General features: G+C 45.9%; 1 protein-coding gene across 7 annotated transcripts in view; it reads right to left on the reverse strand.

Annotated features, from left to right (window-relative positions):
* Positions 1-209: 209 nt before the first annotated feature.
* The window catches only part of NUGGC (nuclear GTPase, germinal center associated), a 70,642-nt gene continuing 44,986 nt past the window's right edge, over positions 210-25,865 (reverse strand). For 6 of the 7 annotated variants that reach the window (XM_033229384.1, XM_033229390.1, XM_033229383.1 and 3 more), the window contains 8 exons: positions 24,270-24,403; positions 19,775-19,939; positions 12,315-12,472; positions 10,326-10,464; positions 9,398-9,506; positions 8,347-8,483; positions 5,736-5,826; positions 766-2,034 (listed from right to left, as the gene is read on the reverse strand). In XM_033229384.1, coding sequence (XP_033085275.1) covers positions 1,889-2,034; positions 5,736-5,826; positions 8,347-8,483; positions 9,398-9,506; positions 10,326-10,464; positions 12,315-12,472; positions 19,775-19,939; positions 24,270-24,403 — 1,079 coding nt within the window. In that variant the 3' untranslated portion in view covers positions 766-1,888. Of the gene's footprint in view, positions 2,035-5,735; positions 5,827-8,346; positions 8,484-9,397; positions 9,507-10,325; positions 10,465-12,314; positions 12,473-19,774; positions 19,940-24,269; positions 24,404-25,865 lie in introns of all 7 variants that reach the window. The other variant, XM_033229385.1, reaches the window with a different exon arrangement.

Here is a 25,865-nt window from a genome sequence, read left to right on the forward strand (position 1 = left end):
TTACCTGAAAAAGCTATTAAAATACTTCCTTGTATTCCAACTGCATATCTGTGTGAGAGTGATTTTTTTTTTTTCATATACATCAACCAAAATGACATATTGCAACAGAGTGGATGAAGAAACTGATGTGAGAATCCAGCTGTGTTCTATTAAGCCAGGGAATAAAGAGATTTGCAAAAGTGTAAAACAATGTTACTCTTCTCAGTACATTTTTTTTTTTTGGAAAATAGCTTTTTACATAACAATGTGTTATTTTTGTTAACATGTAATGGGTTTATTATTGTTACTTCTAAAAAAGTTAGTAAATAATTACTTACGTTTTCTCCTATTTAATTTTGAATAGTCAGTATCAACAGACATAACCCACATAAACAAACGCTCCTCAGGGTCCTTTAAAAGTGAAGGGTCCTGAGATCAACATGTTTAGGAAGTGCTGGTCTTAGATAACACATCTGAGAGGTGGTGAAGCCGGGTCTATGTTCATCTGGCTCCCAAACCCATTTTGTTTCCAGGATACAATGTTGTCTGCCTCCTTACCCAAAGTCTCATCAGTATTAAAATGAAAAACAGAATTGGATTCCTAAAAGCTTTATTTTGCAATGTTTTCTATAATACTTAAGTTTTTCAATGTTCAGGTATTTTTCTTCTTCGAAGGATGAATTTCTTTTTATGGCTTGTTTTATATCTAGAAATGTTTTTTCTATAATGTTTAAGTTTGTGTGTGTGTGTGTGTGTATGTATTTTTTTTTTTTTTTTTTTGAGTAGTAGTCTCGCTCTGTCGTCCAGGCTGGAGTGCTGTGGCGCTACCTTGGCTTACTGCAACCTCCGCCTCCTGGGTTCAAGCAATTCTCCTGCCTCAGCCTCCCAAGTAGCTGGGACTACAGGCACATGCTACCAAGCCCAGCTAATTCTTTGTATTTTTAGTAGAAATGGAGTTTCACTGTGTTAGCCAGGATGGTCTCATCTCCTGACCTCATGATCTGCCTGCCTTGGCCTCCCAAAGTGCTGGGATTATGGGAGTGAGCCACCGTGCCCAACGATGTTTAGATATTTTTGAGGAAGCAAAAGTTTCTTGTCCTAAAGCTTTAGAACGCCATTAGGTATTGAAGATGACTCTTTTTGGGCTATAAAATAAAATGTAGTAAACATACTAGTTTTATATTGCATACAAAGTCCAAATAGTTGACAGCAGTCCTCTATTAGATTTCACAAAACAGAAAAAATTCTGAGCCAGGCACGATGGCTCATGCCTGCAATCCTAGCGCAAGAGACTGAGGTGGGAGAATCACTTGAGGCCAGGAGTTTGAGACCAGCCTGGGCAACAGAGCAAGACGCCATCTCCACAAAAAATTAAAAAATTACCTAGGTGTGGGCTGGGCATGGTGGCTCATGCCTGTAATCCCAGCACTTTGAGAGGCCAAGGCAGGTGGATCACGAGGTCAAAAGTTCAAGACCAGCCTGGCCAAGATGGTAAAACCCTGTCTCTACTAAAAATACAAAAATTAGCCAGGTGTGGTGGCGCACACCTGCAATCCCAGCTACTTGGGAGGCTGAGGCAGAGAACTGCTTGAACCTGGGAAGCGGAGGTTGCAGTGAGCCGAGATCACGCCACTGCATTCCAGCCTGTGCGGCAGAGCAAGACTCTGTCTCAGAAAAAAAAAAAAAAGTACCAGGCTGGTGGCCTGTACCTGTAGCTCTAGCTGCTCTGGAGGCTGAGGCTGGAGGATTGCTTGAGCCCAGGAGTTCAAGGTTGCAGTGAGCTGTGATGGTGGCACTGCACTCCAGCCTAGGCAACAGAGGTAGACCCTGTCTCTTAAGAACAAAAACAGTAATTCTAATTCTCTGACTGTGGGCTTATTTTTCATCCATTGAGACTAAGCCCTAGGAGTTACAGTGATGTCCCAGGGGGGCCAGCCTTGCTGGGAGATGCCCTTAGGAGGAACTCTTGCATGCCCTTCCTCAGCCGTGCATTCTCCGCAACCTCCCTCAGGCTTCTGTGCAGCTTCTCCATCTCCTTGTATTCACTCCCAACATCTATAGGAGAGCAGAAAGCTCACATCAGGATTTGGCGTCCGTTGCAGAAACGTCTCCAAAAAGCAAATCCCCCAACAATCCTGTCACTTGTCCCAGAATATGGATCTGGCGTGGTGCTTACAGATCAGACATCAAAGCAGGTATTCCTCCTCTTACCAGAATGCTGTCTCAGCATGGGGTCACCCTCAAAAGAAATACAAACCTACCCACAAGAAAAACCCTGAGAAGTCACTGAGTCTGTATTAAGGCCTCACAGGCGTGTGATATACAAAGCACACTGCACAATAACACCTCCCCTAACTCCTCTCCAGGCGGCTCCCCCTCTTCCCCCCACCCCAATCCCTATCCTCCCAGCACAATCCATTCTCAGTGAATGTTCTCTCTCTGGCATCTCAGGTTTTCATCCCATGATCTTCAATCAGATCATGTTCTCACAATGGTTAGTTTTATGTGTCAACTTGTCCAGGTCACAGGGCCCAGATACCAGGTTAAATGTGAGTCTGGATGCCCCTGGGAGGGTGTTTTTGGATGAGATTTACATTTAACTCAGTAGACCTCAAGTAAAGCAAATGGCCCTCCCCAGTGAGGGTGGACCTCAAACAGCCAGCTGAAGGCATGCATGGAGCCAAAGGCCAGCCTCCCGCAAGCAGGAAGGGATGATCCAGTGACAGCCTTGGGCCTTTGAGATGGAATTTTGCTCTTGTCACCAAGCCTGCAGTGCAATGGCATGATCTTGAATCACTGCAACCTCCGCCTCCCAGGCTCAAGTGCTTCTCTTGCCTCAGACTCCCAACTAGCTGGGATTACAGGCGCCCACTAGCTCACCTAGATAATTTTTTTTTTTTTTTTTTTTGTATTTTTAGTAGAGACAGGGTTTCACCATGTTGGCCAGGCTGATCTTGAACTCCTGACCTCAAGTGACCCACTCACCTCAGCCTCCCAAAGTGTTGGGATTGCAGGCGTGAGCCACTGTACCTGGCCAAGCCTTGGTTGGGCCTTTGTCTGCAACATCGGCTCTGCCTGGTTCTGCAGGGATGGCCTCTGGACTCGAATTGCCTCTCTTTCTGGAGTCTCCGTCCTGTGGGCCTCCCTGCATCAGATTTTGGGCCCACCAAGCCTCCACCATTGTGTGAGCCAACTTCTTAAAATAAACCTCTTCCTTCATCTATCCACACATCCTACTGGTTCTGCTTATCTGGAGGACGCTGACTAATGCAGTCCCCTTTGAAGGGACACTTCAGACTGAGCCCTGAATGCCTTTCTAATCCCCCCTGGCTTTCTGTACCCCAGAGGGTGACTCAGGCTGACTGGCCCTGAGCCTGGCCAGGGATGGGCCTCATGAGCAGAGGGGAGTTAGGACCCGGAGTCTTTTTGTTCTGTCCCATATCTGCAAGGCCTCCCTTCTCTCTGCCGCTTCTGAAATCAACCTAACCTTTGAGGTTTCCCCCAGGACCCAGCTTCACGGAAGTTTCCCCGTGTCCCGGCCCTGAATAACCACTCTGTCTCTGAACTTCAAGAATAACGATCTGAAGTCTGACTGGGTTCCCTCCCTCAGGGCTTTGCTTCAGTGTCACATTCCCAGGGAGACCTTCCTTTACCACCCTGTCTCCTACCCCAGCATCCCTTCTTCCCTTTCTTTGTTTCGCCTCCCTGCCTCATATCTCACTTATTAGTTTGCTTACTGCCTGCCTTCCACCACTGGGCTGTGAACTCCATGAGGGTAGGGACTCTTGCTTGTATTGGTCACCACTGTGTCCTCAGCACCCAGAACACTGCCTGGCACCCAGGAGATGATCAGAATTGTTTGCTGAGCAAATGCAAACTCCCCAGTCTAATGATGCACATTCTTACACATCTTGTCTTACCAACCAGGTAAGGCCCTGACAACAGGGACTGCCTTTTAGATTTCTGTATAAAGCATGCCCCCCACCCCCGACATGATGTATATTTGTTGTCAATGGTGAAGAGAAGGAAATAGGCTTAAATTATAGCAGGTGCAATTGACATCAAACTGAGGGAAGCACCTGGTCAAGGTCTCTGTGAGACCTGGTCAAGATCTCTGGCAAGCAGGAGTTCTTTAAAGAAGGCACATTGGAATGACTAGCATCTTAAAACTTAAGATTTCTACAGAGGCCTGGACAGAAGGTCGTGAGAGTCCACTACATTATAGTGTGAGGGTGTTGTATCTCCTTCCCTGGAGTCCGTTAGGATCAGGTTAGAGGTCCATCTAACCAGCCATAAATGGGGCATAAAGATTCCCAGAGAGATGGAGAAGTGCAGAACAGATCTTTAGAAGTGGCCATTGTGGCTGTGACTTTGGGAACAGCTCTGTCTACTTTCACCCTGGCAAACTCAGTGGTATCAGACCTATTCATTTCAGCAGGCAACTATCAATGTGATATAAAATATAAAAGGCATAAAATATACAGGGTGCAGAGCAAGGCTCCCCACCCTCTCCTACCCTCTAGCCTTCCGGTTCCCCACCCTCTCCTACCCTCTAGCCTTCCGGTTCCCCACCCTCTCCTACCCTCCAGCCTTCCGGTTCCCCACCCTCTCCTACCCTCCAGCCTTCTGGTTCCCCACCCTCTCCTACCCTCCAGCCTTCCGGTTCCCCACCCTCTCCTACCCTCCAGTCTTCCGGTTCTCCACCCTCTCCTACCCTCCAGCCTTCCGGTTCCCCACCCTCTCCTACCCTCTAGCCTTCCGGTTCCCCTCTTTAGAGGCAACGAGTACTGTCAGTGTTCTCTGTAGTCCATGGAGATTTTTACGCACATACAAACATATACATATGTATTTCCTTTTCTCACCCCCCCACTCACAAATGGCAACATATCATGTACATTTACTCACTTTGCTATTTTCCACTTTGTAATATATTTTGGAGATCATTTCATACCACTACCTATAAAGCTGCTTTATTTTTTCTAACAGTTGCACAGTCCTCCACTCGTTGTGTATTTAATTTAAGCAGTGCTTTACTTACAGATATTTGAGTTGTCCCCATTTTTGACATTAGAATGTTACCCTGAATAACCTTGTCTACATGCCACTCTCCCCCCATATAAGGATATCTGTAGGGTTGCTGCGCCAAATGATATGTGCATTTTAAATTTGGCTAGAAATTACTTACTTGCTTTTTCTACCAGTTTACCCTCTCCAGTTTATACCGGGGGCCTGATGGAGCCCATGGCCAGAAAGGGACATGGTTGCCTACACCAAGGTCCACAGCTGGGGCCACATCCCCAGGCTGCAGGTGGATTAAGAGAAGTCTTTCTCCACCATCACCAGACCATGAAGTTCTTCATAAGGAGGCATCAACTTAAAAGAAAGGCCTTATGGAGACGGCAGGGCAGAGCTGTGGATTTAAATTAGCCACTTTCCAGCTATGGGACCTTGGGGGCATTTCCTAATGTGAGTCTCTATTTCTGCCTCTGCAAAATGCAGCAACAACATCTATCCCTGGGAGCTAATGTGAGAATTCAGTGAAACCATGAGCACAAAGCTTGAGTATAATGCCTGCTCTCAGCTGGGTGCTGGGCAAAGGGTGGGGCTGTCGTTATCGTTATCATCATCATCATCATCATCTCCATTCCTTGCCCTGCTGATTCTTCCTAACTTAATACCTTTAAATTCAGGAAGGAGCAACCACAGCCAGGGCTGTCTGCACAATCACCCTGCATGCAAAGCTTTGGCATATTTACCTGCAAGCTCCTTGTAGAGGCCATCCCCCTGGGACGAAGCAAGGGTTAGCATGGTGGCGATGCTGCCCTTCACCTTCTCCAGGATCCCAGTCTACATGACAAGGACATTCAGTACGTTAGGATGGTGCAGCCCAAGGAAAAGTGGATCTTACAAAAGGGACCCCACCCAATCCCCCAGCCATAGAAGGTACAGACTGGGGTTGTCAAAGTAAGGCTTTGCAACCCAGTTGCAAAATGGTGAAACACTTTCGAGGACATCAAATGGCCCAGGAGGCAGCAAGACAACGTTTCTGTGGGCTCCCATCTGTATAGTATCTCCCTCCTTGCCTACAGACTTGTGGGGAACTGAAGCTCTGGTGCCAGCTGATCAAATCAGGAGCTAGTGGGGAAGCATGAAGGCATGGGGGAGAGAACGGCAATTGCAGAGACGGGAAAAGAGGGAAAGAGCCGGTCGCTCTCCCGCTGTCCTCTCCTCCATGCATCTGCTCACTAGGGAGATGTCTACTGTACACTTGCTCTGTGCCACTCACCTTACTGTACATGTCTGATTCTTCCCAACTGCCTCAGAACTGTCTTCTTGCTACTCTTAGTCCTCTCATCAACTAAAGCTCCTTTCTTCCCTCTTCTGTTTCTTGTCTTCCTTTGAAAAAATGTCAGGCTCCTTCCTCTAGCCTGGCAGAGTCTAGTTTTGAAGTTGGATCTCCTATGCTTTTTCTTTAACATTCTAGATTCCAGATCAAGAGCCCTAAGTGTACATCTCAGCTCTAGGCATGGGCCTGGAACCTATGACTCAAGGCCTCTAGGTTCCCACTTCCTTTAAGATCAGGGAATGACAGATTCACAGCTCCTAAACCAGGAGAAGCAGTCACCTCACGCTAGAGTGAAAACGAAGCAGTAAGCCACATTACTGATCAACATATCAGAGACTAATCTGTATATTCAACAAAATACTATTCCATTGTTTAATTTACAGGACTATTGCAAAGAGGTAATTTTAAAAAAACAGTAAATCTTCAAACATTATGTATAAAAAGAAATTTCTTCCACTGTATTGAACTAAAATATTTTAAACAATTAAAAGTTAACTGGCATTCTGAAAAAATAATCACAGAATGGCAACACTATGGTCTTGCCCAGTTTTAACTTCCTATGTTTCTGTAATTTCAGATACATTTGTACATGGTCAATACACACATTTTTTAAGCGACATTGTTTCCTGGGTGTCTTAAGATCCAGTGTCTATGTACGCAACGGGGAAACGGGAACCGGCTTTGTGGAGTTCCGCCAAGTTCTTGTCCATGAATTTGTAAACTGTGATAACATGTTAAAGGATTGAAACTAAACTGCTGCTGGTGAACAAGATGCCTCTTAGCCTACTCCAAGGGAAATTATATGCATTGAAGTGTAAAGAAGAATATTTTCCAAAACTGCAGTAGTGGTAGAGGAGAGGAGATTGGGCAGAAACAGGTTGGAGATGTTTCAAGAAGGCTGGTTCTGAGGTGGACCGAGACAGAAATGGGCCAGCTTCCTTGAGGGCTTGGGAACAGGATCAGCCAGCCTGGGTTGAGGCAGAAAATGCGGAGCCTCACATGGCCAGGGAGGAAGCCCACAGTGGCATGGACGTCAAGGATCTCTACTACTTGGGGGACAGGGGGTGGCAAGCCATGAGGCCCAGAGCAGAGGCAAGATGGTCCAGGTAGGCTTGGCAGAAGCATTTAGGTCCAAGGAAACCATCAGGAACTGTCTTTGGGGGTAGATAAAATTAAAGCTGAATGTGTGCTAGGTACCATAACTGACTGGCCTTGAGTAGTGTGTCGATATTTACTTATTGACTTTTTTTTTTTTTTTTTTTTGAGACGGAGTCTCGCCCTGTCGCCCAGGCTGGAGTGCAGTGGCCGGATCTCAGCTCACTGCAAGCTCCGCCTCCCGGGTTTACGCCATTCTCCTGCCTCAGCCTCCCGAGTAGCTGGGACTACAGGCGCCCGCCACCTCGCCCGGCTAGTTTTTTTTGTATTTTTTTAGTAGACGGGGTTTCACCATGTTAGCCAGGATGGTCTTGATCTCCTGACCTCGTGATCCGCCTGCCTCGGCCTCCCAAAGTGCTGGGATTACAGGCTTGAGCCACCGCGCCCGGCCTACTTATTGACATTTTATGTAGACAAGACATTTCCCTATTTAAACAATCTGTTTTGAGATCATGCTATTGTTGGACGTGCTGGAGCCAGGCTTCCTTATCCCATATCCAGCTGTGCATCTCCCTGGCTGTGTGGCTGGTTGATACAACTCTCGCTGCTGGAATTTTCTTCTCTATAAAATGGGAACAATGATAGTACCTACCTCACAGACTTGCTGGGAATTAAATGAGCGAACTTAGTCTGTAAATAGCTGAGCACATATCTAGCTATTACAGTCGCTGTGCTACTGGTGACTCAGGAAAGAGGAGGGGTGCAAGAGAGTGCTGGAAGAGCTGCAGCTCTCAGGTCAAAGCCCCAGAAAGCATCTGTTCCATTTGGGCCCAAATGCCTACTACGTCTTCCACCTTCTGCGCCCGCTTCCTGTCCTCTCCCAGGGCCTCTCGGGGTCTAGGATCTAGGCTGTGGGTGTAGAGTACCTTCAGCTGCTGAAACTGGTGCTGCATCCTTTCCTGGGCCCTTTCAAACATGCCCTCAGCCACCTGCCGGTCCACTCCTCTTCTGATGGCATCTTTCATCCGCTCACACGCTTTTTTGCCCGTGATCTGAGCTGCCTCTGGCAAAAATGATAGCCACAGTCACACCACGACAAGGACCTGCTTAGAAATCTTTGGCATCATGACTGGGCATGGTGGCTCACACCAGTAATCCCAGCACTGTGGGAGGCTGAGGTGGGCAGATCACCTGAGGTCAGGAGTTCAAGACCAGCCTGCCCAACATGGTGAAACCCCCGTCTCTACTAAAAGGACAAAAATTAGCTAGGTGCTGTGTGCACATCTGCAATCCCACCTACTTGGGAGGTTGAGGCACAATAATTGCTTCAACCCAAGAGGCAGAAGTTGGAGTAGGCTGAGATCACTGCCACTACACTCCAGCCTGGGCAACAGAGTGAGACTCTATCTCAAAAAAGAAAAAGAAATAGAAAGAAAGAAATCTTTGGTATTAGAAAGAAAAGCAAGCCAAGCAAACAAACAAACAACAAAAAGTATATATATATATGTATGTATATATATGCACTTATATAAAAATAACACTTTCAATATTTAGATAATAACCAGCATTCAGAAAACCTAATGACTGAATTCAGCTGAAACTTGCAAAATCACTCCCTACCCCTCAAACAATGGAGCCACCAAAACAGGAAAGAGACTGAAAGTGAGTTCACAAGTGAGTGAGTTCAAGTATTTGTGAATACTTGGAAAAAAGAATGAGAACCTGGACACTGGATTCTACAGCTAAATCAGCTGGGATGTTGTATGGAAAAAAGCAGGGTGTCTGGACCAAGGGTGGACACACAGAGAAGGGTCCTCACGCCCTGCAGTCATGTGGTTGCAATGTGTGGAATGAGAGAGCTGCAAAGACTTAGGGTGCAAAAGAATAGGGCCTTTGAGGGAGCTGCAGAAAAGGATATGAAAGGTGCTGACAGGAAGTCCCAGTGCAGGTGGCAATGCTGTCCCCCTCGGCCCCCACCTTCGTAACATAGCTTCAGGTCGCTCTGGACAGAGGCGGTGAGGGACTCATAGACCCTCCTCTTCCTTCTGAGGATGTGGTCCTCCAGGCCCCCGAGGATGGCGCTTATCTGGGAAGACGTGGCAAAAGAGGCCGTTGGTGACAATTCCTTCAATGAAAGCAGGTCAGGTATCCCAGTGCGTGGCCACCATTCCCTCCACCTTATATGATGCCTGGCTGTTTGTCTGCCATCTCCACAATTAGGCTGTGAGCTTCTCGTAGGCAGGAACTTTGTTCTAAGCATCTTTATACCCCAACTGCTTCCCTTGGTGCCTGGCACCTACAAACTACTCAATAAATATTTGCTGAGTCGAACTCAGGCACAGTCAAGGTCCTGGAATGGGCCCTCCCTGGGGGGCAGAGGAGATACAAGCTCTTTCCCTAGCATTGCCATGTAATTTGGGGTGGCACTGGAAGAAAGTGAGTCACAGACAAGAGTCTTGAAGCCTCAAAACTAAAAATTGACCTAAAATTGAACAATAACAACAAAAAGATTGACTTCTTTAAGTTTCACTGCATCGGATGCTACTTTATAACCTTGGCAAAAATGATAGATTAGTGAAAATGGTTCCAGTTGATGCAAATTTTCATACAATTAAGGCTTCTTTAAAGATTCTTCCTGGAAACTGAGTCAACTTTGCAACCTTGGCGTGTGCTTTCAGTTACTTCACAGTGGAACAAACTGTCCCACACCTCCTCTGAGGCAGTCATGCCCGCTGCTCTCCCCACATCCCATTGGGGTCTGTATTTCACAGCGCCTCCAAGGAGGTACTCCCAGACCCTGGACACTCCAGGGAACAAGCGGGAACAGACAGGCAACCTACAAAACCGGCCTGGGAAGAAAGCCATGCCCAACCTCACTGCTCTCCCCACTTTATATGGAACTTACCTCCTGGATCAGGAAATTGTTTTTGCAGCTATCATATTTCCAGCCACTTCTTATCCCAATTTCTATCATTTTCTCCTGCAGGGAGTGCTTAAAAGCATCAATGTGAGGCATCAGAGCTGAACCAGTGGGCTTCCCCGTCCTACAGAAGAGAGTGTCAAAAAAGTTTAAGAGAATGGTGGCTGCAGTGAGGCTGAAACAAACATGAAACTAGCTGGTGTCCTTTTATTCATTTAAAAGAAGGAAGATGAGATCTAACAGTTATCATATTCCTATAACGTGCCAGGCACTGTGCTGTGCCAGGCCTTTGACATAAAAACCTATGAAGTTTGTGAGATAATGCCCATTTAACAGGTGAGAAAATTGAGGTTCAGAGAGGACTGCTGATGTGTCCAAGGTCACACAGCTAGCAAGAGGCAGAGTCAGGCTTGGAACACTGCTTTAGACTGCAGGACGCACAGTCTTTCCACTGCCAACATGTGTCCACTTGAAAGGGTGGAACTTTAAATATACCTAAAAGTTGGGTAAGATCTGAGGAAGTGGAAAGAAGGAATTACTCCCCATTGGACAACATGGTAAGCACAGTGGTTTCAGAATAGCTCAGAAATAGGAAGTGAGAGGTTGCAGAGGAGAGAGCACAAGCTTTAAATCCTAGCTCTCTGCTCATGAGCTGGGTGCCATTGGGAAAGATGCACAATTTTCTGAATCTCAGTTTGTTCAGATGTAAAAAGACAGAAGCTACTCCTTAGAGTTGCTGGGAACATCCGATGAGCTAATGCATTCCAAGTGCTTAGCACTGATGCCCAGGACAGGTAGCTGCTCTCTCTTTGTCACCCGCTGGGTGGGCTACAGTGGAAGGCTACAACCAGGCAGCGGTGCAGGCAAAGGTTGGAAAGGCAAGCTGCAGGCAGGTGGAATGTCTTGAATGCATTCTAAGGAATTTGAAGTTTAGCCCACAGAATTGTAAACAGGGCGGGGGTGCAATTGGTGGAATGACACAATCCAAGACGTGCTTAAAGAAAGGTGGGGCAGGGACGGGGGCTCTGAGTAAGACACAAGCAAAGGCTGGAGAATGGTTCGAACAGCCACCAATGGGCAACCACATGAGATGCCAGTGGGAACGACAGAGACTAGGGATGGGCAGCTGTACTTGGGGACTGGGAGATTCTGTTTCTGTTGATGGAGTAAAGAATTAGAGGTCAAGGAAGGAGGGAAGGAGGAAGCACCAAGGAGGTATGGTCCCCAAACCCACACCATGTATGTGAGCAGGCAGAGTGTGTGAGAAACAGACACAGCATCTTCAGGGCATTCAGGGAAAGCTCTGAGGCTGGGTGTGGTGGCTCACGCCAGTAATCCCAGCACTTTGGGAGGACGATGGGGGAGGGTCACTTAAGGTCAGGATTTCAAGACCAAACTGGTCAACACAGAGAGACTCTGTCTCTACAAAAAATATTTTTTAAAAGTTAGCCAGGCATGGTGGCATATGCCTGTGGTCTCAGCTACTTGGGAGGCTGAGATGGGAGGATTGCCTGAGTCCAGGAGTCTGAGGCTGCAGTGAGCTAGGATTGTGCCATTGTACTCCAGCCTGGGCAACAGAGCAAGACCCTGTCTCATTTTTTTAAAAAAAGGAAGAAAGTAAGTTCTGAAGGCCATGTGTTTGCTTAATTTCACTCTCTCCAATCAAAATACCCTGTCCTGGGCTCAGATCCCTAAGAAAATGTATCCCCTGCTGCATGTATGAGATTTTTGAAAAATAATGGGAACCATAATATTAGTTTGAATGCAGCATCTTAATCTGTGTCCAGGTCATCATGGGAAATTTTTAAGTAAACCAAACCAAGAAGGCTTTTGTGTTTTGGCGAAGACTAAGCTTTCCTTCTCCAGTTACAAGCTACTCTTTACACTTACAGATCCAAAGTCTAAATGCTTAAAGACTGGCTCAACGTTCTTCTGATGTTTGTTCCCGAAGGTGCAAGATGAAAGATCCTTTACCTAAAAATGCTTCCAAAAACAGGGTCGATCTGGTCATAGATGGGCTGAGTGAGGGCTTCGTTTAGATCAATTCTTGCCAGAGTCCTGGAGGCATAGATGCCATTTTTCAGGCAAACAGCTTTCAGGGTCTGATGAAAACCTTGGTTTCCTTTACTCCTCTAGATAGTCAACAACAAATTAGCAGAGTTAGCAGGCATTAACTGGAAGGTCACTGGATTAGAATTGCCTTGCCCTGGCCAAAGATCATTACCAAGAATCACAGGAAAGGGTCGAGACAACATGCTCTTTAAACATATGATTAAACTAAATGAGGGAGGACAGTGGTCATGCCTCTAGGTCGTCTGGGTGCCGCTGCCATGGGCTTCCTAAGGTCCCTGTGCTCAGTTTGATCACAACCGTTCTCAAGCGATTCTGTTTGTGTTAGTTTACTCATTTGTCCGGCTCCTGTACTCGGCCATCAGCTCATTGAGATCAGGCACAGCATCTCATCCATCTTTACGTCCTCAGCTTCTGGCAATAACGTAAGTAGTGTTTGAGAAACATTTGCTAAATGAGCAATTATCGAATGAATAAATAAATGAATGAATGCCAATGTGCTATGACCCGACAATAAGTGTATGTCCTGAATTTTCTAAGGAGAGTCCAGATTTCATAAACTTTTTGTTAAACTTTTAATGAAATACAATTTGATTTGTATGTCTTGGCGATATTTTTTTCCCAGGGAAACAAATACACAAATGAGAGGAAAGAAAAATATAAAGCTAGACCTATGACAGACATTAATCAATTTCAGCCAGATGGTAATCATTAGTAAAGAGAGTAAAAATGTGTTTGCTAAAATTTCAGTAGAGAGCTCTGTGATTTTTAATCAATGATATATGTTTTAAGGGAATGGCCACATAGCATTGTATAATTCATATAATTCTTTTTTTTTTCTCTGCTCTTTTTACTTAGTATTACAATATGAGAATATCCCCAAATCATTGTAAATATGTTCCAGGCTAGCTGCAGTGGCTCACACCAGTAATCTCAGCAATTCGGGAGGCCAAGGCAGGTGGATCACCTGAGGTTAGGAGTTCAAGACCATCCTGGCCAACATGGTGAAACTCCGCCTCTACTAAAAATACAAAAATTAGCCGGGCATGCCTGTAATCCCAGCTACTCAGGAGGCTGTGGCAGGAGAATCGCTTGAACCTGGGAGGCAGAGGTTGCAGTGAGCCAAGATCACGCCACCGCACTCCAGTCTGGGCAACAAGAGCGAAACTCCATCTCAAAAAAAAAAGTTTCAAAAATGGCACTAATAACCATTTAATATAGTATTGTATGGATGAAAAATAATTCATTTTACCTCTCTCTTGTTCTTAGACATTACGGTTATTTTCCTATGTTAAATAATGATATGATGTTAATATATAAATGTCTTCCCAAATTTTTGATCTCAAAGAAACATTGTTTATCTGATAGGAGCACCTTGGGAATGTTTGTAGTCACAGAGGAAGAAGTCATTAAAAGGGTGATGAGAGGGGACAGTTGCGGGGGTAAAGTCCTGGAGACGCCCGAAAATGTCTGCAGTGGCTTCCTCCGCTCACAGCAAACTCTCAACAGGGTGGTCTCTGCCTCATGTCTTCGTCCTCTCAGCTCCCACTCACTCATTCACTTTCTGTGATCTGTGTTCTTCAATTATGGGATAGAAACAGCTCTATCCAAGGTAACTTCGTTAGCTATTGCTATGAAACAAATTACCCCGGACGTAGCGGTGCAGTGGCCTAAAAACAAACACCAACACCTGTCATCTCTCCATGATTCTGTGGGTCAGGACTGGGATGGCTGGGCTGGCCACTCTGGCTCAGGATTCTCCTGAGGTTTGGTCAGGTGTGGCTGGGGGCATAGTCATCTGGGGGAGGCTGGCGAATCTGCTTCCAAAGATACCCGGCTGCATGCTGGTGCTGGCTCCTGGCCTCAGGTGGGGGCCTTAGTTGCTCTCCATGTGACCTCTGCACCCAGTGGCTCAATTTCAGTACACAAAGGCGTCCCCCTGAGAAAGTGACCCAAGAGCCACCATGGAAGCTTCCACGGCCCTTGATGGCCTAGCCTCAGAAGCCACACACCATCACCTCTGCAGCATTCTCCTGCTCAGAAATCAGCCCTGATTCAATGTGGGGGAGACTCCATGAGGGCATAAATACCCAGAGGTGAGGACCCTTGGGGCCACTGGTGAGGACCCTTGGTGGCTGCCTAGCACAGTCACCAGTGAAACCCTCAGTGGCCAAATCCAATGGCCCTGGTTTGTTTGTTTGTTTTTACCTCTCAGGAGCATGTGATGTTCTTCTTAACAAACTTTTTTTTCTAAGACAGGGCCTCTCTCTGTTACCCAGGCTAGAGTGCAGTGGCACGACCACAGCTCACACCTGGGCTCAGGTGATCCTCCTGCCTCAGCTTCCTGAGAAGCTGGGACTACAGGGGCATGCCGTCATGCCCAACTTTTTTTCTTTTTTCTTTTTGAGATAGGTTCTTGCTATGTTGCCTGGGTGGTCTTGAACTCCTGGCCTCAAGCAATCCTTCTGCCTCAGTCTCCCAAAGTGCTGGGATGACAGGCAGGCATAAGCCATTGCACTCAGCCTTAACAAACTTTATTACTTCAGTTTTCTGATTGGAAAATAAGAAATTAAGCATTACACTAAAAATAAACATAAAAATAAGAAAATAGGCATTACACGATTTCCTTCTGCTACCTCTCAGGCTTTTCCTTCTCTGCCCCTCCCTTAACCCTCTTTATTCTTTTGCTTCCTTAACATGGCCTTTGTATGAGGCAATGTCCTATCACTGTCCTTGCCTCCACTCCTCCTCAATCCCATTCACTGGTATACGTGCATCAACTCCACGCAAGTGACAGCTACATCCTCCAGCCCCATCTCTCTCCAGGCTTCAGTTCCACATTTCCATCATTGCATTAGACATTCCACCTCCATGAAACACTAAATACATGATCTTCTGTAGTGACCATATTGCTTCCCCAACCAAAGGATAAGCTCCTCCCTGTCATATCTCCTTAGATCTTCTTTAAATTGAGGTGATTTGCTTTCTCTTGGGTGCAAATCTTCCCCAAAATGTTGCCACCTTGTTTTCCCATACCCCCTATGTCTGAACTATTGACAATCCTGATTGAGATGTCCTTCAGATTTGCTCTCCCAGTCACCTCTTCCTTCCTATTCCGTCTGCCACAACCTTTGTTGAGACTTTACTGTGTCTCGTCTCAACGAAGCAGCTACTGTAAGGGAAATGGCTGCGCTTTAGTCAGGAGTAGGCGGAGGCAGTCTTCCGGCACAGCATGACTCAGCAGGTTTGGAGTACAGGTGCACAACCCTGCACATGATGTAACCACGCCACATGAGGCGCATTAGATGATCACCCACATGAGCTCGTGCTTGGCTCAGAATCACTATTGTCTATAAAAGATATAATTACCCTGCTAATGCTGTATATGCAACTTGCTCATGCCTAGAGAAAGAGTAAAGCTATGTCAAAACTGTCTATGACTCCTCGTTTTTCCAGCTACCCACCACTCGCCCACTGACTCCCCTTAGACCTGTTAGACCCTGACACTTCCTAGCCAGGCTTTCTGCCTCCAGTTTTTCCCCAAGCATTACGCTTTCCAAAGCATTCATTCTGATGAAGCTATTCTTCTGCTCAAAACTTCACTATGTTCCAACTCTTCAACCTGGTCTAAAGTCTGCAGCAAGCTGTCAGCCTAATCCCCCAAAACCCTGCCCTGTGTACTTACGCTGCAGTTAGGTGGTACCTTCTGGCTCCCACATGAGCTCCGGCCTTCCTCCCCTGAAATGCCTTCCCTGCCCCTCCACTCCTCTGCCCAAAGACACACCACCATCCTCCAGGGCCAGGCTCCAACAACCTCCTCTCTAGAAGGTTTATTGAACTGTCCTCTAACCTGGCCTGCGACTTCTTTTCCAATATCCACCCCTCCTTCTCCAGTGTCACCTCCCTAGTCCTTCTGTTATGGAGAAAATGAACTCTATTCCTGCCCCCAGGATGGGACACACACACCGGCCTGAGCTATTCAGCACAAGACATTCCCTTTTTTCAGGGGTCATTTTAGAAATAGGTATGTGACCCATTTAGAGCCAAAGAAACACAGTGAGAGCTTTACTGAGGTTTCTCAAAAAGGTTCTCCACTCTTCTGAAAGTGGGCCTGGAAACGGCCATTCCCTTGTTCCTCTAGACCAGTGATTCTCAACCGGGACTCATTTTGTCACAGCTGAAGAATGGGGGCTGTTACCAGCACCTAGAGGGTAGAGCCGAGGGATGAAACAACCTGCAATTCACAGGACAGCCCCTCACAACAAAGCATGATCCAGTCCCAGCTGTCAATCATACTGAGGTTAACAAACCCTGCTCAGAGCTCATGGTGTTCAGATGTGAGTGCAAGAACAGCTGCAGCCATTTTGCCATCATGAGAGAAGCAGCCTGAGAATGGAGCCCACAGAGGCACTGGATTCAGCTCATCCCCCAGGCCCTCTCTTCCCATGGCTCTTGGGCACGTGGGCCAATACGCTTCCTCATGGCTAAGAATGGCTTCAGTTAGGGACTCTGATTTGCAGCCAAAAGATTCCAGACTGCCACAGCCCCCACCAGAATGCTCTCCCTTCTCTAAACATTCAGAGAACTTTCTGACTGTCCTGTGGTCCTTACCAGCATGCTCTTTTTTATTATAGGTCCCCAAATGCTCTCTTAACTATTTTAAGCAGGGATGTATCTTTCTATCCCTGAAACCTAATAAGAAAAACAGTTGACTTGTTAGACACTCTCTTTACGCTGAGTGCGTTGGTCAACCCAGCATTATCCCTCTATGGTCATTCTTTCAAGTTACCTTTACAGCAACCCTATAACATAGGTACCATGGTCCTCAACTTACACAGAGTAACCTGAGGCACAGAGAGGTTGAGTAACTTGTCCCCGGTCACATAGCTGGCGGATGGGGAAACTGAGGTACAAACCAGAGCCCATGTGGGATACGAAGCCTCTTGGCAACCGTGCCTTGTATTCCAAAGTCCTTGTTACGTGCAGAAATGAATGAATGAATGAATGCAGCAAAATGTACTTTTACGGGGATTTATGGATGTTAAACTATATAACTGGTTGGCAACTACAAGTTGCTGCAATCCTTTGCAGAGTAGTTTAGGAGATGCAACAGGTGAGTGCAGCAAGGGTTGGGTGTCCAATTATGAAGTTAGGCAGGCCTGGGTTAGATGTGGAGTCCATGCATGGCCATGGAGAAGGTATTTAGTCTCTCTAAGGCTATAAAATTAAAATAATAATAAGGGCATTTGCCTCACAGAATGGTTGTAAGGATCAGATAAGGTAACATGCAGTACCTGGTTCCACAGTCAGCATTTTGCTCCCATTTGCTGACTGAGTGCATGCATGCATATTATACGCATGGATACTTGGCTACCCATGCCCAACTGCATGGAAGACACTCCAGCTGTCATCCTCCTGTGTCCACACACGGACACTTTCCCCATTGACCCCAGAATCACCCCAATTTATCTCCTCCTTTACTCTTGGTTCTTTCAGCATTTATTCTTTGTCTTGTGCTACAGGAATCTCCTCCTTTCCTTTCATCCAAATTGCAGCACATGCACCTACTTATCTAGATTCTTTTTTTTTGAGATGGAGTCTCACTCTGTCACCTAGGCTGGACTGCAATGGTGCCATCTCAGCTCACTGCAACCTCTGCCTCTCAGGTTCAAGCGATTTTCCTGTCTCAGCCTCCCCAATAGCTGCAATTATAGGTGCCACCAACACACCCGGCTAGTTTTTGTATTTTTAGCAGAGACCAGGTTTCACCATGTTGGCCAGGCTGGTCTCGAACTCCTGACCTCAGGTGATCCACCCACCTCAGCTTCCCAAAGTGCTGGGAATACAGGCGTGATCCACCACACTCAGGCTCATCTAGACATTTAAACAAGCTTTTACACAAAGCACACAGATAACAACACCCAGAAGAGGCCAGGTGCTAGAAAGCCAGTATCACTGGTGCACATAGAAAAGCCTCCAGGAAGCTAACCACCCCATCACACTCACCTTTTCACACATTTTCTACTGCTTACATTCCAACTTTCCAAGGCCCATTAAAAACTATAACCACACACCATCCATGCCCTTCTCCCAGCACAGGGGACACCAAGTCATCTTTGTTACATGAGCAGTGTTGTCCATCACATCTTCCCCTTAATGGGTGCTACGGACTAAAGTGTGACCCTTGAGGTTCACATGCGAAGCCCTAACCGCCAGGGTGACTGTGTTTGGAGACACAGCTGGTAATGAGATAATTAAGGTTAAATGGGGTCATAAAGGTGGGCCCCTGATCTGACAGGTGTGGTGTCCCTCTGAGAAGAGAAAGGGATCCCAGGAGTGTGCGTGCACAGTGAAGAGGCCATGTGAGGACACAGCAAGAAGGTGGCCATCTACTATCTCCAGAAGAGGAGAGAAGCCTCAGAACTCACCCTGCTGATACCTTGATCTTGGACTTCCAGCCTTCAGAACTACGGGAAAATCAATGTCTGTGGTTCAGGCCACCCAGTCTATAGGATTTTGTTATGGCAGCCCAAGCAGACTAATACAATGGGCCTCTTTTTTCACCCCTTAGTCTTAGATAAATACTGCCTTGCACTTACATTTTCATCCTTCAGAAACTCTATACAACTAATTAAGAAATAAAACCACAATTTGAATGCCAAGTGAGAGGTTACAAGATGTTTCCTTATTGTGTAAGCTAATTGATAGACATCAATGCTACCAGATAGGTAGGGCAAGCGTTGAGCATCCTCATTTTACAGAAGAAAACCAAGAAATTTTTTAAATGGGTCTAGGGCTTTGCCAGGGGCTACAGGGTAGATATTTGGTGGAGCTGATACTCCAACCAAGACCCTAAGATCCCAGATTCCCACTCTGTCTTTGCTGAACTGTGCACCTTCCTTGGTCCTTTCGAGACACAGATGAACAACTGGTATTTACAATTTTCACTCTCTGCTACCCTCCTCTAGCTTTTTTTTTTTTTTTTTTGAGATGGAGTCTCACTCTCTCACCAGGCTGGAGCACAGTAGTAAGATCTTGGCTCACGGCAACCTCCGCCTCCCTGGTTCAAGCAATTCTTCTGCCTCAGCTTCCCGAGCAGCTGGGATGACAGGCACGTGCCACCACGCCTGGCTAAGTTTTGTATTTTTAGTAGAAATGGGGTTTCACTATGTTGGCCAGGATGGTCTTGATCTCCTGACCTTGTGATATGCCCACCTCGGCCTCCCAAAGTGCTGGGATTACAGGCGTGAGCCACCGTGCCTGGCCCTTTATCTCTTTTGAAGGGAATGGGATGATGCAAAAGGAGCTTGGGGATTGGGCAGGCCTCCCGGAATATCCGAGTTTTCCCTGGAGGGGTCACTCACCACCAAGCATGCCCTGAGGATGCAGCGGTAAGAAGTCCTGGCAGTCCTGACCCCTTCTTGCAGAGGTTGCTCCATGCAGGTGAAGCACTGCCCGATGGCCTTCTCCAGAAGCTCAACCTTCTCTTCCGCAAATCTCCGCAGGACACTCATGTGCAAGTGTTCATTCTAGGGACAAGGACCATAAAAGCATCAGGCCACCCCCTCCCTAAGGGCACCTTCTCCTCCAGCTTTGCTTCCTTTAAGCTTGTCACCAGCTTAAGATTCAGCTTATCACTCAGAGCTGACTTCTCTTTATTGTCCCCATGAGACCTTACTCATTGCACAGACCCCTTTGTGGGGTTAGAGAATAGAACAAATACCTGCCTGGTGCAACTTATTTCATTTCTTAAAAATCACAGTCTCTGCTTATTCAGCAACTTATTTCAGATGTATAATCCATCAAGCTATTTGGGGAAGTAGCTATCCACATATAAATCAAATTGTTATTAAAACAGGTTTTTCCAATGACATCTGATTCAACAAACATTTCACAAGCTTTGACTCTGCACGAAGCAGTTTTTAGGATAATGCTTCTCAAATTTTAATGTGCATACAAATCAACAGGAGATCTTAAAGTCCGAAATCCAAGACCCTGGGATTCTGCATTTCTAGCCAGTCCTCAGGTAATGCTGGTCTTCTGAGCTATGGACCACACTTTGCATAGCAAAGCTACAGGACCACAAAAATAAATCCATGCTTCCTTCTTCAAAGAATATAGTCTAATCAGGGAGAAAACATATATTCAAATAATACAAGGAAGTGACCACCAGAGAAAGCCTTGACTCCTAGGTGCCTGATATGGTTTGCTGTGTACTCACCCAAATATCATTTTGAATTGTAGCTCCCATAATTCCACGTGCTGTGGGAGGGACCTGGTGGGAGACAACTGAATCATGGGGTTGGCTTCCCCCATACTGTTCTCACGGTAGTGAATGAGTCTCATGAGATCTTATGGTTTTATAAGGGGAAACCCTCTTTGCTTGGCTCTCATTTCTCTTGTCTGCCGCCATGTAAGACGTGCCTTTTGCCTTCCACCATTATTGGGAAGCCTCCCCAGCCACGTGGAACTATGAGTCCATTAAACCTCTTTTTCTCTATAAATTACCCAGTCTCAGGTATGTCTTTATCAGCAGCACGAAAATGGACTAATACAGTGCCAAACTGGTAACCCATAGTGTTGTTCCCTGCATGGGAACTTCCGTGGTGGGCCCCAACAGTGCCTGCAGCAGACAGAGCCACACTCCCCAGCTTGGCCTTTAAGGCACTTCACAGCCAGAACTCATCCCACCTCTCCAGCACCACCATCCCTGTTTGCCCAACATGTCCTGCCAAGTAGCTACCCCTGGACTTGCTGCTATTCCACAAATGTGCTGTTCGTCTCGTGCCCTGTGGGCCTTGATGATTTCATCTTTGTTTCTTCCCAGACAAAGCTCAAAGGTCCTTCCCATGAGGCACCTTCCCTGAGTCCCCAGGTAGAAGTGGGACTCTCTGTCCTGTTCTCCCACTGCACTTCCCACAGTTCTGCACCACAGCACGTCTCCTATCGTATGACTTCTCTCTCGTTCCCTGTGTCTCCTTCCCTGGATAGAAACTTGCCAAAGGAACAGGCTCTTAGTCATGTTCTTTTATTTCAGGGCTTCAGGGCACAGCACAGACAGCAAAACCCACAGACATTTCTGGATTGAATGCATGGCCCAGAGAAACTGCGAGATAATTTGGGCTTTTAAATTCTATTCCAAATAGACAGAAATAGCTCTCGAATGGATGTGTGACATGATATAGGTAATTTAACTTCTCTGGTTCTCAACGGTATCATCTTTAAAGTAAGTGAATTGGGTTGAATGATCTTGAAAACAACCTCACATTCTAAAACTTGGTGAATCTTGGAGTAAATACGTTTTAGCGTTTATGGAGACTGTTTAGAATTTGGTGCACCCTGGGAATTTTCCTCATTTTCACCATTAAGAATTCTACAAAGCATTTTTCCCAGGACATCCTTTAGATTCTTTTGAATTTGTGTTGTCACCAATGATGAAAATGAAAGAAGAAAGAAGTCATGGAAAGAAAAACTGTGGCCATGATTCTCACAATGCCTCACTGTCAATAAATCCCTCTTGAATAAACAAAAGAATGATAAGAAAGGGAAGAGTGGAGAACAAAAGAACAATAAGAAACAGAGAAGCTGGCCCTTAGTATGAATCAATGCAGACTTTATTTGACATTGAGATGTGATCATCAACTTCCCATGAATTCTTAAAAATAATGATTGCTTATTTAAAATCACTACTCACACTCTAAATTTTTGGTTTCAGTGATCATCTTTGAAAAAAATCAATCATACACATATTTAGATTTGATTTTTCAAAATTCAAAGGAACTGACAAATTCTTGCCTTCCAACTTTCTATCAAAGAGCTAAGAGTAAGACCAATATCTAAGGCCAAGGAATTTTGAGCAAAGTTGCCAGCAACTCCCTAACATAGCTATTGCAGAATTGCCAGTCAGCCCCCTTCTCCTCTGTGTTTTCCGCTGCTTGGAGTTTGGCTGCAAGGGTGAATCTGAGCCCCTCTGAGCACTGCACTTCCATATTAGCAAAGAAAAGCACGTGGGGTGGGCACTTCCGGCCTTGATGGCAAAATGCCTTGTCCTTATGTGTGTAAAATACACCAACCACACACAGCCCACATCGGATTCATTTTCCATCAGCACTTCCAAAAGCAATCTTGTGCTGGGCAGAGAGACAAATTTCACCCTGAAGAACTGCTTTGGGAAATTGGAAGGTCAAATCCTTCCCCAACGATTTCAGCAGACAAACGTCAAATGAGAAAGTATCACATTCCAAGAGTTTTGTTTTGTTTCTGTCTTGTATAACTAGACCAAAACAAGTCATAAGAAATATGATTTAAAAAAGATTGAATTTTGCTCTATATGCCCCTTTTATGCAGAAGAAAGATCCCACACCACTAAAGCCTTTTTACAAGCCTTTATACACAACCAAAGGCTCCAGGTGGCACTGCTTACTCCCACGTGGAAGTCAGGTCTCGAGTGTCTGCCTCCCCTTGCCACCCCACAGGATCACCATTGGCCCACCTTCCCCATCCTCAGGATCAGCTCCTCGACCACTCACAGAGCCCTATTCATGTACTTCCTCTGCCCCTTCCCTGTTCCGGCCTAACAAGAAGACAAACACCTTGACTGTGCACATCTGATGGGTGAAGGCAAGTGTGGAAGTAAGTGAGGACCAACCAAACAAGAACAGGCAGAGGCTGTTTATTCAGAGCTCACTACAGCAATGGAGTCAGCCACCATTATTTGAGTTTAGCAGAGACTCAAAAGCAGGCAGGTGAGTGGAAAAGCTTCATGGTGGACAAAAGGAAAGGCTTCAGGGGTGCCCTGATTGGAGGCTGTTGGCCTGGGGACACTAGAGATGGGCTAGATAAAAGCAGAGCAGCCAATGTGGTTGGTTAGGTATAGACATTTGACTTTTCCAGTTGGTAGTAAGTTGGAAGCAGGGAAAGAGATTAGGGAAGTTATTCATCAAGTCCTGGCCATCTGGTGCTGATTGTTAACAGAGTTATTCTTCAACCTCCTGGATTGTTATTAGAGATAGCAGTTTGACTTCCTGCAAGTCTGACTTACAGATAGAAGGCTTCCTGGACTGTTTATTGTAGATAAGAGGTTGGTTTCTGGGCAGGTTGCTGCAGGTTGTGGGTCAGAGATCTATTTTTACACATGGTCCAGCCACTGTCTTTGTATAGTCCATCTCTCATAAGGAGACAACACAGCCAGTGACTGATGACGGTAAGAGGTTTTTCTCCAAAACCCCCCAAGTCTCTAATCTAGTAGCTTATCCCTCTTATTTTAGTGTTAAAAAGAAATCATCCATGACGAGATAAATACGTCAATTACTATGAGAAAAGTAATTTTAACTAGTTTTTCAGAAGGCCTGCATTCTTGCCAGTGAAGATAACTATCAAAACTCTACTGGAATTCCCTCCGAGCTTCCATCCTCTCACGTTATTTTCCTACGCTGCTCTGAGCTTGAGATTCTGACAGCACCAGAGACAGATGAAATATTTTTGGACTGTGTACATAAGCACGCCTCTCCAGGATAACTAAGAAGAGTCTGTATTCCACTAGAAGCAAGCCAAATCACGCCTGCCATCGCTTAAACACATTCCACCTTGTTCGAGTCTCAGGAGAGATGGAAAATAGCTACTATTTTGACATTTTTCTCTCAGCCCATCTGTCCCAGGTAAAATATTATTCCTTTCTCTTTTACCCAAATGTTATGATTTTAACCTTCTAATGATCTTTTTGTTCTTTTAGACTCTCTGAACTTCATATCTTACTTTAATATGAAAAGAAAAAATATCATAAGTTAATTTTCTAACTTGGTAAAAGGAAATGTCCTGCCCAGGTACGGGGAGAATATGAAAACCCAGTGTCTTCCATACCGGCAGGTTTTGTGTGGAGCTCAAACTATCTGTGAGGAGCAACAGGCCAAAGGCTTCAGTCACATACTTGGTCACCGTCCTCCTCTTCTTGTCCAAGAGCCTCTTCCTGACGTATTCTCTTAACTTAGGGATTTCTGGAATTCACAGACAGTAAAAATAATTGTAAAAGGCCAGAAGTTTATGGTCAATAGAATTCATAAAAGTTGAAAGACCAAGATGGCGGTCTGAATGAACTAGAGTTGAGATCCCAAGTGGGCTTGATACCTACAGAATTAACCTTTCTGAAAAGCACTTTTGCCGTGTCTAGGATCAATGACCGTGATGAATGGTAGATCAGCAATATTGCATATTCATTTTATTTAGCCGTATTAAAAAAACTACATGGAAAAGAACAGGCTGGTTGAAAACATGGGGTCTTTCCTTTGGACAGCTATCACCTACAGAGGTAAAGCAAAGTGCTCACAATTCTACAGTCTCAGCCCTTCGGTCCCCCTAGACTTTTCTATCTATGTCAACTAACCCTTAACACTGGAATAGCCCATGCTTGCTGTAGAAAGGAAGAAGAACCTCTGACATGCAGGATTCTAGATGTGACAGGATTCCTGTCACATCCTAACCCATTGTTGGTCAGAAGATAATAGATGCCACTCTACCCTTTTCCCCATTATTCCCATATGTGGCAATTTCTCTATATTATTCCTCTCCATATACCATGCTAATTTTGTCTTTTATACCCTTAATCAAGCAGTTCCTCCATCTCTGCGAACATTTCACACCTTTGCTCCTTAACCTCCACGCACATACCTACACGTCTAGTACAATGCATGCACGTCGCAAGCCTTGTCAAGTTCAGATGAGAATGCAGTCCTGACCCTGCCTGCCCACTCACTTTCCACTCAGTGTCTAGTGCACACAGAGCTCTAGATTCCCCGGGCTGCTGTTGCACTCATGGTCAGCAGCAACTAACTAAGCCTCAGTTCTACTTCAATTTTTGCACTTGGGTTAGTATTAGCTCCTCATCCATATTTCAAGTTCTGTGAAGAAAGAGTCACGCCTTATGCTTTCCCTGCCTCGCAGACAAAATATACAATAGTCGCTCACAAAATAATTCTAATGCCCATAGTTGGGTGGGAGGGGACTAAGGAAATAACCCAGTATTTTTTTTTTTTTTTTTTTTGAGACAGAGTTCTGCTCTTGTCACCCAGGCTGGAGTGCAGTGGCACGATCTCAGCTCACTGCAACCTCCGCCTTCCAGGTTCAAGCAATTCTCCTGCCTCAGCCTCCTGAGTAGCTGGGACTACAGGTGCCCGCCACCACGCCCAGCTAATTTTTATATTTTTTAGTAGAAACAGAGTTTCACCATGTTGGCCAGGTTGGTCTTGAACTCCTGATCTTAGGTGATCCACCTGCCTCAGCCTCCCAAAATGCTGGGCTACAGGCATGAGCCACTGCCCCCAGCTTTTTGTTGATGTTTTTTTGAGACAGAGTTTCGCTCTTGTTGCCCAGGCTTGAGTGCAATGGCACAATCTCGGCTCACTGCAACCTCTGCCTCCTGGGTTTAAGCAATTCTCCTGCCTCAGTCTTCCAAGTAGATGA

This window comes from Trachypithecus francoisi, unplaced genomic scaffold (assembly GCF_009764315.1).
Source record: "Trachypithecus francoisi isolate TF-2019V2 unplaced genomic scaffold, Tfra_2.0 Contig01440, whole genome shotgun sequence".
NCBI lineage: Eukaryota > Metazoa > Chordata > Mammalia > Primates > Cercopithecidae > Trachypithecus > Trachypithecus francoisi.